Source organism: Electrona antarctica, assembly GCF_951216825.1.
Source record: "Electrona antarctica genome assembly, chromosome: 8".
Classification (NCBI taxonomy): domain Eukaryota; kingdom Metazoa; phylum Chordata; class Actinopteri; order Myctophiformes; family Myctophidae; genus Electrona; species Electrona antarctica.
Window position 1 is genome coordinate 49,394,553 of NC_136789.1, and position 13,313 is coordinate 49,407,865.

The following is a 13,313-nucleotide window of genomic DNA, read 5'->3' on the forward strand; positions in this document are numbered from 1 at the left end:
TGGATGTAAAGTTGGAAGTAGAAGGAACCAATGGACACAATTCTATACACCACTGCCCCATCAAGTAGTCAAGCTATATTTAACTTACAATCTGCTTTTAACATTATCCAGCATGCACTAGCGGATCTTAAACTTGCCCTAAATGTAGGCAAGACGAAGTACATGTTGTTTTCAAATATAACAAAAGTGGAAACAGGTGACCCCATACTGTCTCTGAGAGGGGCACACATTGAGCGGGTCTCATCATATAAGTATTTAGGGATCTGGCTAGATGAGGATTTCTCTTTTAAAACACATATAGAAAATCTAACAAAGAAAATCAAACCTAAAATTGGCTTCCTCTATCGAAATAGATTATGCTTCTCTAAAGAGAATAGAAAGAGGATAATCCAAGCAACAATTATGCCAATTTTTATTTATGGAGATATCCTGTATATGCATGCCACTGACAGCATTCTAAAACCCTTGGACGCAATTTATCACAGTGCACTCCGCTTTATTACAGGAGCAGGTTTCAGAACACATCACTGTGCATTATATACCTCAGTAGAATGGTCTTCTCTGGCTCTTAGAAGGAAACAACATGCTACCCTGTTCACGTATAAAGCTTTAATTGGTAAACTACCTCTGTATTTAACAAAACTGCTAGATCTCAATACATCAGCTTATGGTACTAGATCACAAGATATGCTTTTATTGAAGGTACCAAAAACTACTACTAAATTGGGAGATACTGCCTTCAGGGTGTATGCTCCACATTTATGGAATGGTTGTCAAAACAAATTAAAGTTGAATGTTTTTGTTTCGTTTACTACTTTTAAGAGACTCTTAACTGACCTCACACTAGAGGAAGGCATATGCACCTGCTTTCTGTAACATTTTGTTACAAGGTTTTGTTTCTGTGTGTATGTGCTTGTGTATCATATTTGTTGTACTGTGTGTCCATGTCATGTATGTCAAAATGTAAATGTTCTTGTTTGTATACAGGGCGCCATTGAAAAAGAGACCCTGGTCTCAATTGGATTCCCCTGAAATAAAGGTTTCAGGCAGTGCCCTACCTCTGGTATGTAGAATTGAGCTTGACCTTCCCCGAAGAGTTTGTGGGAAAAGAGATCCAAGTGCCCACTCTAGTGTTGGTAACCCCTGATCTGAGTGAGGTGCCTCAAATCCTCATTGGTACGAATACACTAGATTTCCTCTACTCCAGCTATGTGGATGGAAATGAATGTCGCCCTCAGTCATCCCGTCATGGCTACCGAGTCGTGTTGAAAGTCTTAGAAGTGCGACAGCGACAAGCTGGTGCTGGTGCCCTAGGTTGGGTGAAAGTACAGAGTGATGGCCCTGAGATAGTGCCAGTCATCCTTGATGGGCTGCTCCATATGAGTAATGCTCATTGTGAGAAGTGGGTCACTGTAGAGGCCGCATCGAGATCTTCTCTTCCTGGTGGGCTATTAGTGGCACGTTCCCTGTGCACCTTGCCTGTTAAGCGGCCCTACCGTATTCCAGTTATGATTAAGAATGAGAGTAAAACGACCTCACGATTCATCCTAAGACGGTGCTAACTGAGATCCATGCTATTCAGAAGGTGGTGGGAAAAGAGCATTCTGCAGACTCGAATGCCCCCCAAGGCAGAGAGATGGATTTTGACTTTGGAGATTCACCTTTGTCACCCGAGTGGAGAAATCGGATCACTAAACAGTTAAATTCGATGCCTGAAGTGTTCGCCCTTCATGATCTAGATTTTGGCCACACTAACAAGGTGAAGCACCACATCAGAATGAGTGATAGTACCCCGTTCAAACACAGAGCTAGACCCATCCATCCCCAGGATATAGATGACCCAACTCAGACCCATCAGTCACTCGTGGAATCTCTGGCTATCCATGCAGATGCTTTACCCAATGAGTTTCAGCAGGAAGACGCTAATGGACTCCCGGTGGTTGCTCACTTGACTGTAGAGGAGTTAAGAGACAAACAAAGAGACGATTCAGATCTCCGAGCAGTTATTGAACACTTGGAGTTGGGAGAGCAGCCTTCTCCTACAGTACGACAAGAGCTCCCTGACCTAGCCCTGTGGCTTCGGGAGTGGATGCGATTGGAGCTAATGGATGGAGTCTTATACAGGGCCCGACAAGAAAATGGACAGGTCACACACCAGTTGGCATTGCCGGTTGAACTTAGAGCCACCGTTCTGACAAGCCTAAATGATGACATAGGCCACCTAGGTATCGAGCGGACCCTTGACCTTGTGAGGTCGCGATTCTATTGGCCAAGGATGGCTGGAGATGTAGATCACAAGATTAAGACCTGTGTGCGCTGTGTGCGCCGAAAGACCCCCCATGAGAGAGCAGCCCCTCTGCTGAACATCACAACCAGTAGACCTTTGGAGTTGGTCTGTATGGACTTTCTCTCATTGGAGCCTGACCGGAGTAACACTAAAGACATTCTGGTGCTGACAGACCACTTCACCAAATACGCAGTTTCCATACCAACCCGAAATCAAAAGGCACAGACAGTGGCAAAGTGTCTGTGGGAGAATTTCTTTGTGCACTACGGTTTCCCGGAAAGACATTTGAGTGATCAGGGACGGGATTTTGAATCCCACACAATCAAAGAGTTATGCCAGATTGCTGGTATTCAGAAAGTGAGGACTACTCCGTATCACCCCAGAGGGAATCCGGTAGAAAGATTTAATCGAAACCCTCCTCCAGATGTTGGGTACTCTAGAGAACAAAGATAAGTCTCATTGGTGGGAGTTCGTTAAACCTCTAGTGCACGCATATAACTGCACGCGGAACGATGTGACTGGATTCACCCCATATGAATTGATGTTCGGCAGACAAGCTCGCTTGCCAGTTGACCTGGCATTTGGCCTACCTGTCAGCAGTCCACCCAAGTCACACTCCCACTATGTACATAGTGAAAGACCGCCTGGAAGAAAGCTACCGTGTTGCCATTGAGAATTCCTCCAAGATAGCTCAACCCAACAAGCTCCGTTTCGACAAACGAGTCATTGAATCCACCCTTGAGCCAGGCGACAGAGTACTCGTGAGGAGTGTCCGGCTAAGAGGAAAACATAACTTGGCTGATAAATGGGAGCCTGACATATACATAGTGGTCAAGCGAGCTGGCAACCTTCCAGTATACACAGTCCGACCAGAAGGTCAAGAAGGTCCACTCCGGACTCTTCATTGTGATCTGTTGCTGCCCTGTGGATTTATACCTATTGCTGAGTCAGAAGAACCTCGAGAGGCAACTGTGAACAGACCTAAAACAAGAAAGCAGTCTAGTATTGAAGTGACTGATGAGACTGACTTACCAGAAGATCATTCAGATTCTGAAGATCAAGATTACTACTTACCTGAACATGCTTCAAACACTGACCTAATTGAGACAAGAATCCTGAGCTCGTACCTCCAACGGAAAGACAGCAAATCAGGGAGAAAAACCGCCATACATGTATAGTTGAGGTGCATCCTGCCTCAATCAAGCTCAGACTTGACGCTCTGACTCAGAATGAAGTACCTGTTGAACAAGAATCAGATTTCCCTGAAACAGAAAGAGGAGCTGTTGGAATCCCCACAGGGAATGAAATCTTACCTGGACCCAACATCATGGATGAAAGTCTCCCTGTTCTCTCAGACCTGTCATTTTAGTGACAGCAGCGGAAGTGATGAGAGGTCGATTGCCAGCGAGCCTAGTCAAGAAATATCAGTGGAACGTGCAGAAGCTGGACATCTGGATGAAGACACAAACCCGATTATAGTTGAAGAAGGCCAACCCGGCCGAAACGTCCGTCTGTCTGTTGTTATGCCTGCTAGGGAAAACTGAAATAAAACAAGAATCCTAACGGATAACGTGAGTGCTGATATTTATTCCTTCAGTGTATACCTTCCAGAACCGTGCACCCAATTCAACTGAGTGCTTGCTCTCATCTTCTTCTTGAAGACACAAACCCCCCACCCCCCCAGGAAAGTGAAACCCCTATTAGACGTTCCCAGAGGCACAGGGCACACCCTGAAAGGTTTCAATACAGTCAGTTAGGGAATCCCTTGCTGTCCATAGCTCAGTCTTTTGTTCAGAGCCTGAATGTAGCCTTTGCAGATGCACTACAGGGTTTTAGTTATGATGATGCCCTTACCAGAGCAATGCTTGGTCAGTCTTGTAGGTGTAACGGGACGTAAACACCTTTAGGGGGGGGAGGATGTAACCCAGGTTACCCTGCCTTAAAATAGGATTTTAAGAAGCTACAAGGAAGTAGCAATAAATATTTCAAAATGCATATTTAGCATTAATATTAAATTAGGGTCAGCAATACATTCAACTTTGCCTAAAAGTAATACAGGAAATAGTTCCTTGTAATACCAATGTCTTCAGTAGAGAGGTCTCATATTAAATTCACTAAAGGTGAAGGTGTTTTATTTTGAAGTACACTGAAGGAAGTTTATGTTGAAGTGTAAAGCTTCAGTTGACAATGGAACAGACCTGGGATCAGTGCAACATTTTCACTGTCCAATCAGTACCCTGCTCACTGCAGGAATGGTTGTGACAGAACGTCATGTTCCAGAATCTTCCTCTTTGATCTAAAGACACCAGAGGAGACACATGTAGCATTTTGCTAGAGATTGTTTACACATTGAATAACGCTGGAAAGCTGATTAATGATTCAGTTATCAAAGCCACTCATTCATTAAAGTGAGAAACCCCCGTTGTGCAGTTGACTGACATAAACACACAACGTTTTTGGTGCTTTGATCTGGAAGAAACTCACGTAAGTGATAATTGTCAATTGACCTACTTTTGACTCACGTGTTGGCTACCAGCAGTGGCTGTAAACATTGAAAACACATTGGTGGTTGAGTGAATCTAGAATTCAAAACCCTATCTGTTCTGTTCCTATGTCACCTGTTTCTACAAAGTAGATGGAAACTGGAGTGTGTGATCCATGCCTTTCACAAAGTATGCACTAAAACTTGATTTGTTCTGGTGAGTGATTTGATTCCATTCTCAATGGTTCTCAAACATTACAATGTCATGATTGTTATTTTTATTTCTGATCATGAGATACTTCTGTGATTTATTGACTTGTATGAATAATATGAGTAAGCAGTTATTCTGATAGTGAATGTGAATACATAGAGAGTAATCCTCATTTGGAGTGGATTTCAACTGTTGCAAGTCTGATCTACAATGCTGGTGAAAGAGTTCAGCAGTTGTGGCGAGCTACCCATCTGAGTCGATCTGAAAGAACTGTTGCTTTGATCTGGAGAACTGGTAGGACTGATTATTGAAAGACAACTGAAGGGATAGTTTCATGGACATTTCATTCTTTCCACTGGACTGAGACAACTAAAGGAAAGAAAATAAGTCACACTGTTTATTGTTTTGAAATTGATCTCATGTTGTTGACTGAACTGATATGTGAGCATTAAGCTATCATTTAATTTAAGAGGTACTTTTTGCTAAAGGTATTTTGACCTATAGGTCAAAGGGTATTTTGATACAAGTGAATACTATTTTTGTTTTGTTGTAAAGACATTTTGATACAAATGTAAAATCATATTTTTTGGAGGGAAAGGTTGAAAGGAAGGGTAACAATATGTTGCACATCTGTGTACTTTTGAGACTTAAAGGGTTCATTTACTAAAAGGTTCAAACCTTTTCATTTCATGTGTTGGGATTACAATTCATTCAATTAATACTAAATTAAAGAATTTCATAAATAGCTTCAGGTTTAAAAGCATTGCTGTAAAAACAAGGACAAACCTAGATTTTCTCAAGATAAAAATTAAAACCAACAGTTCAATAACCTAATCTTAGGATAAATAGGAGCACCAATATAAAATAGATAGAACCAAGTTCAAGACTGTCTATTAGGTGGTGTTTTGGTTGCATTACTGTACATGCTGGAAACAGCAGCTTGTTCACCATCATACCTAAACTCAAATTAATCTTTTATTTATTTTATTTATTTTACGTAAAAAAACGTAACTTAAAAAAAAACTTAAAAAGTACGTAATTTATTCTAATTGTTGTTATTGCAATTTACGAGCTGCATTCGCTTCCCGCGTTTGCACGTTTTACTTGTATATTTCAACTATATTTACTATATCCGTTGGTCTTTGAGTCTTATTTACTTGTGTTGCTCACTCTGTAATATTCCAGTACTCATCCCTCTTTAAACAGAACCTATAATCTCTGATGTACTGGCCCAAACGAGTGCTGATTTAATAGAAGTAATACATATCTGTACCGGCCAGTGTTTACCAATATACGGTAGTTAGGCCTGAGCCCGGGTTACACTTGCAACGACATGTGTCTACATGCGTTCCACAGTGCATACATGGGTCTACATGCTTTCTACAGTACATCCATGGGTCTACATGCTTTCTACAGTACATCCATGCGTCTAAATGCTTTCTGCAGTACATACATGTGTCTAAATGCGTCTACATGTGTTCCACAGTGCATACATGGGTCTACATGCACATGCTTTCTGCAGTGCATACATGGGTCTACATGCTTTCTACAGTACATCCATGGGTCTACATGCTTTCTACAGTACATACATGGGTCTACATGCTTTCTACAGTGCATAAATGGGTCTACATGCACATGCTTTCTATAGTACATACATGGGTCTACATGCCTTCTACAGTACATACATGGGTCTACATGCTTTCTATAGTACATACATGGGTCTACATGCACATGCTTTCTACATGGGTCTACATGCACATGCTTTCTATCGTACATACATGGGTCTACATGCACATGGTTTCTATAGTACATACATGGGTCTACATGGTTTCTGCAGTACATACATGGGTCTACATGGTTTCTGCAGTACATACATGGGTCTACATGCTTTCTGAAGTACATCCATGGGTCCACATGCTTTCTACAGTACATACATGGGTCTACATGCTTTCTATAGTACATACATGGGTCTACATGCACATGCTTTCTATAGTACATACATGGGTCCACATGCTTTCTACAGTACATACATGGGTCTACATGCACATGCTTTCTATAGTACATACATGGGTCTACATGCTTTCTATAGTACATACATGGGTCTACATGAACATGCTTTCTATAGTACATCCATGGGTCTACATGCTTTCTATAGTACATACATGGGTCTACATGCTTTCTGCAGTACATACATGGGTCTACATGCTTTCTGCAGTACATACATGGGTCTACATGCTTTCTATAGTACATACATGGGTCTACATGTGTCTACAGTACATCCATGGGTCTACATGCTTTCTATAGTACATCCATGGGTCCACATGCTTTCTACAGTACATACATGGGTCTACATGCACATGCTTTCTATAGTACATACATGGTTCTACATGCTTTCTACAGTACATACATGGGTCTACATGCTTTCTATAGTACATACATGGGTCTACATGCTTTCTGCAGTACATCCATGGGTCTACATGCTTTCTACAGTACATCCATGGGTCTACATGCGTCTACAGTACATACATGGGTCTACATGTGTCTACAGTACATCCATGGGTCTACATGTGTCTACAGTACATACATGGGTCTACATGTGTCTACAGTACATCCATGGGTCTACATGTGTCTACAGTGCATACATGGGTCTACATGTGTACAGTACATACATGGGTCTACATGTGTACAGTACATACATGGGTCTACATGTGTACAGTACATACATGGGTCTACATGTGTACAGTACATACATGGGTCTACATGTGTCTACAGTACATACATGGGTCTACATGCGTCTACAGTACATACATGGGTCTACATGTGTACAGTACATACATGGGTCTACATGTGTACAGTACATACATGGTTCTACATGCTTTCTACAGTACATACATGGGTCTACATGCTTTCTATAGTACATACATGGGTCTACATGTGTACAGTACATACATGGGTCTACATGTGTACAGTACATACATGGGTCTACATGTGTCTACAGTACATACATGGGTCTACATGCGTCTACAGTACATACATGGGTCTACATGTGTACAGTACATACATGGGTCTACATGTGTACAGTACATACATGGGTCTACATGTGTCTACAGTACATACATGGGTCTACATGCGTCTACAGTACATACATGGGTCTACATGTGTACAGTACATACATGGGTCTACATGTGTACAGTACATACATGGTTCTACATGCTTTCTACAGTACATACATGGGTCTACATGCTTTCTATAGTACATACATGGGTCTACATGTGTACAGTACATACATGGTTCTACATGCTTTATACAGTACATACATGGGTCTACATGCTTTCTGCAGTGCATACATGGGTCTACATGCCTTCTACAGTACATACATGGGTCTACATGCTTTCTATAGTACATACATGGGTCTACATGCTTTCTACAGTACATCCATGCGTCGACATGCTTTCTACAGTACATACATGGGTCTACTTGCTTTCTGCAGTGCACACATGGGTCTACATGTGTCTACAATGCATACATGGGTCTACATGTGTCTACAGTACATACATGGGTCTACATGTGTCTACAGTACATACATGGGTCTACTTGCTTTCTGCAGTGCATACATGGGTCTACAGTACATACATGGGTCTACATGCGTCTACAGTACATACATGGGTCTACATGTGTACAGTACATACATGGGTCTACATGTGTACAGTACATACATGGGTCTACATGTGTACAGTGCATACATGGGTCTACATGTGTACAGTGCATACATGGGTCTACATGTGTCTACAGTGCATACATGGGTCTACATGCTTTCTGCAGTGCATACATGGGTCTACATGTGTCTACAGTACATACATGGGTCTACATGCTTTCTGCAGTGCATACATGGGTCTACATGCTTTCTACAGTGCATACATGGGTCTACATGCGTCTACAGTGCATACATGGGTCTACATGCTTTATACAGTACATACATGGGTCTACATGCTTTCTGCAGTGCATACATGGGTCTACATGCTTTCTACAGTACATACATGGGTCTACATGCTTTCTACAGTACATACATGGGTCTACATGTGTCTACAGTGCATACATGGGTCTACATGCTTTCTGCAGTGCATACATGGGTCTACATGTGTCTACAGTACATACATGGGTCTACATGCGTCTACAGTGCATACATGGGTCTACATGCTTTCTGCAGTGCATACATGGGTCTACATGCGTCTACAGTGCATACATGGGTCTACATGTGTACAGTACATACATGGGTCTACATGTGTACAGTACATACATGGGTCTACATGTGTACAGTACATACATGGGTCTACATGTGTACAGTACATACATGGGTCTACATGCTTTCTACAGTGCATACATGGGTCTACATGTGTACAGTACATACATGGGTCTACATGCTTTCTACAGTGCATACATGGGTCTACATGTGTACAGTACATACATGGGTCTACATGTGTCTACAGTGCATACATGGGTCTACATGAGTCTACAGTGCATACATGGGTCTACATGCGTCTACAGTACATACATGGGTCTACATGTGTCTACAGTACATCCATGGGTCTACATGTGTACAGTACATACATGGGTCTACATGCTTTCTGCAGTGCATACATGGGTCTACATGCGTCTACAGTGCATACATGGGTCTACATGCTTTCTGCAGTGCATACATGGGTCTACATGCGTCTACAGTGCATACATGGGTCTACATGCTTTCTGCAGTGCATACATGGGTCTACATGCGTCTACAGTGCATACATGGGTCTACATGCTTTCTACAGTGCATACATGGGTCTACATGTCTACAGTGCATACATGGGTCTACATGTGTCTACAGTACATACATGGGTCTACATGTGTACAGTACATACATGGGTCTACATGTGTACAGTACATACATGGGTCTACATGTGTACAGTACATACATGGGTCTACATGCTTTCTACAGTGCATACATGGGTCTACATGTGTACAGTACATACATGGGTCTACATGCTTTCTACAGTGCATACATGGGTCTACATGTGTACAGTACATACATGGGTCTACATGTGTCTACAGTGCATACATGGGTCTACATGAGTCTACAGTGCATACATGGGTCTACATGCGTCTACAGTACATACATGGGTCTACATGTGTCTACAGTACATCCATGGGTCTACATGTGTACAGTACATACATGGGTCTACATGCTTTCTGCAGTGCATACATGGGTCTACATGCGTCTACAGTGCATACATGGGTCTACATGCTTTCTGCAGTGCATACATGGGTCTACATGCGTCTACAGTACATACATGGGTCTACATGCTTTCTGCAGTGCATACATGGGTCTACATGCGTCTACAGTACATACATGGGTCTACATACGTCTACAGTACATACATGGGTCTACATGTGTCTACAGTACATACATGGGTCTACATGTGTCTACAGTACATACATGGGTCTACATGCGTCTACAGTACATACATGGGTCTACATGTGTCTACAGTACATACATGGGTCTACATGTGTCTACAGTACATACATGGGTCTACATGTGTCTACAGTACATACATGGGTCTACATGCTTTCTACAGTACATACATGGGTCTACATGCTTTCTACAGTACATACATGGGTCTACATGCTTTCTGCAGTGCATACATGGGTCTACATGCGTCTACAGTGCATACATGGGTCTACATGCGTCTGCAGTGCATACATGGGTCTACATGTGTCTACAGTGCATACATGGGTCTACATGCGTCTACAGTGCATACATGGGTCTACATGTGTCTACAGTGCATACATGGGTCTACATGCGTCTACAGTGCATACATGGGTCTACATGTGTCTACAGTGCATACATGGGTCTACATGCGTCTGCAGTGCATACATGGGTCTACATGTGTCTACAGTACATACATGGGTCTACATGTGTCTACAGTACATACATGGGTCTACTCACAACAGTGTGTTTGCAAGGAGTTGCATGGCGACCCATTGGTGTGGTTTGGGCTTTTAAGCTTCAGAGAGCAGTGGGACAATAAGGTGTATATATGTATGCATGAGTAGCCTCACCATTATCATCATCATCAGCCAAACTCTACACGCACGCACGCACGTGCACACGCACACGCACACGCACACGCACACACACACACACACACCCTCGAACCCACAAAGCTAATGGAAGCAGCGTAAGTAAAGTGCCAACACATTTAATTCACTCCTCATTGCAGCCGCCGTGCAGAGAGAGGCATGGCGGCCGGCACACTATGCTAATGGAAGCTACGCCCGCAAAGTGTGGCAGCGTGGCACGCAACGCTGTGCTTAATGAAGCACACTTATCTATGTACCGTATAGCTTGACTGTACACGCGCACGCATGCACGCACCCACACACATGCACGCACGCACGCACGCATGCAGTTGCACACATAGTAAAACGTCTTGGGTTATTTCTCTAACCCATTCCTGTGTTACTTGCATTGGGTCAGATTTCTGGATTATTTTTCAGAGCCATAACCATTTCTTATATAGGTTATAGGGATTTATTTTGACCCAATTCATGGGTTGTTAAAGTTGGTTAAGATTTCTGGGTTATTTTTCTGAGAGTAAAACCTTATTGTTGGGTCAGAGAGTTGGGTTTGATTGATTGATTGATTACTTTTTTCCACTACAACTCAGAGGCAATTCTTGGAGGCCTAGATACTTACTACACTACATGTATTTGAAAATTTGAGTTACTAGTTACTTTGTAGATTTAGATTATTTAAAAAAAATACATTATAACCACATTAACCCTATACATTTAGACCATTTTAAAATAGCCACTCTACAAGCTCACAATGTTGTGCAATGCAATCCATAATGTGAGCTTGTACATCTGCTATTTTCAAAAAAAAAAGATATATACATTTGAGAACTTGAAATGGGACTTCTGCATAATGAGTACGTTCTACCTAGGGTGACCATATTCTGAATTCCCAAAAAAAGAGGACAAATGCATGCGCACATGCACGACACATGCATGCGTGCATGTGCCGTTCGTCCACGTGCATGTGTTTTGCGTGTGTGAAAACAAAATGCGGGTTGCGGTTCTGTTTGAATTGAAAAGTCAGATGAAAAAAATCTACCCTCCAGGCTAAGTGTAATCAAATATGCTCTATATTAGATATGTAGCCTATATGTAGCCTATTTATTTAAAGCAGTGGCTCTCAAAGGAGTGATCCAGGGACCCTTAGGGTGAGGGGGTTCCGAAAGGACCCCTGCAGTCTGTAACTCTGAGTGTACACATGGAACCAAATGGACCTTTACAGGTCTGTAACTCTGAGTGTACACATGGAACCAAATGGACCTTTACAGGTCTGTAACTCTGAGTGTACACATGGAACCAAATGGACCTTTACAGGTCTGTAACTCTGAGTGTACACATGGAACCAAATGGACCTTTACAGGTCTGTAACTCTGAGTGTACACATGGAACCAAATGGACCTTTACAGGTCTGTAACTCTGAGTGTACACATGGAACCAAATGGACCTTTACAGGTCTGTAACTCGAGCTAAGATTGAGAGTGTACTACAAATGGAACCAAATGGACCCTTCTATAAATCTAAACTCTGAGACCGCACAAATGGAATCAAATTGGACTATTATGGGTCCATTTGGTTTTATTTGCACAATCAGAGTTATGGGGGTCCTTGAAATTAAATGGTTTGAGAACCACTGATTTAAATTATGCCTTTTGACTTCTGACTGTATGCAATTTCTTGCCCATTCTCCAAACCATCATATGCTTTGCTAGGTTGTAAACAATAATAATTTGGTTCAATTCAATTTGCATAAGAGCTCACCTCGCACAGCTGTCGGCTTTGTAGTGTTGACAAGGGCAGGTCAAAACTTGAATTTGCGACAGACACAAGTTCCAGCTTGGGCTGACAGACAATACAATCTGCTGCTCGGTCACGACTAAAACTGTAGCCTACTTTATCTGCATTTCAATGGTGAAATCATGGCATAGTATTTTGGCATTTCATTCATTCACAGCGAGGAGTGCTCAGTCAGTGCAGCTGGGAGTAGAGCAGTGAGAGCAATTTGCTTTGATCTGCATGGAGAGCGAGCCATGCAGGCTAGAAGAGCAGAGTTATTAATAATACACATTCCGGGGTTCAGGCTGGAAGTCCGCCTCTCACAGTGTTTTTCTATTTATTGTATTTTTGAGTGGCGCAACCACTCCCTTACGGAGCTATGTGGGTGGGTGGTTGGGTGGGTGGGTCTGAGCACGAAAACAGCATGGTTGTTTTTCACCACCTGT

At 42.4% G+C, this 13,313-nt stretch overlaps 1 protein-coding gene across 1 annotated transcript in view; it reads left to right on the plus strand.

The window, feature by feature from the left end:
* Positions 1-2,910: 2,910 nt before the first annotated feature.
* Positions 2,911-13,313, plus strand: part of LOC306928817 (uncharacterized protein) — a gene marked incomplete at its 5' end in the record, with an annotated part of 28,495 nt that continues 18,092 nt past the window's right edge. The window contains one exon of the mRNA XM_079509088.1: positions 2,911-3,048. Within this exon, the coding sequence (XP_079365214.1) occupies positions 2,911-3,048 (138 nt within the window). The remainder of the gene's footprint in view (positions 3,049-13,313) is intronic.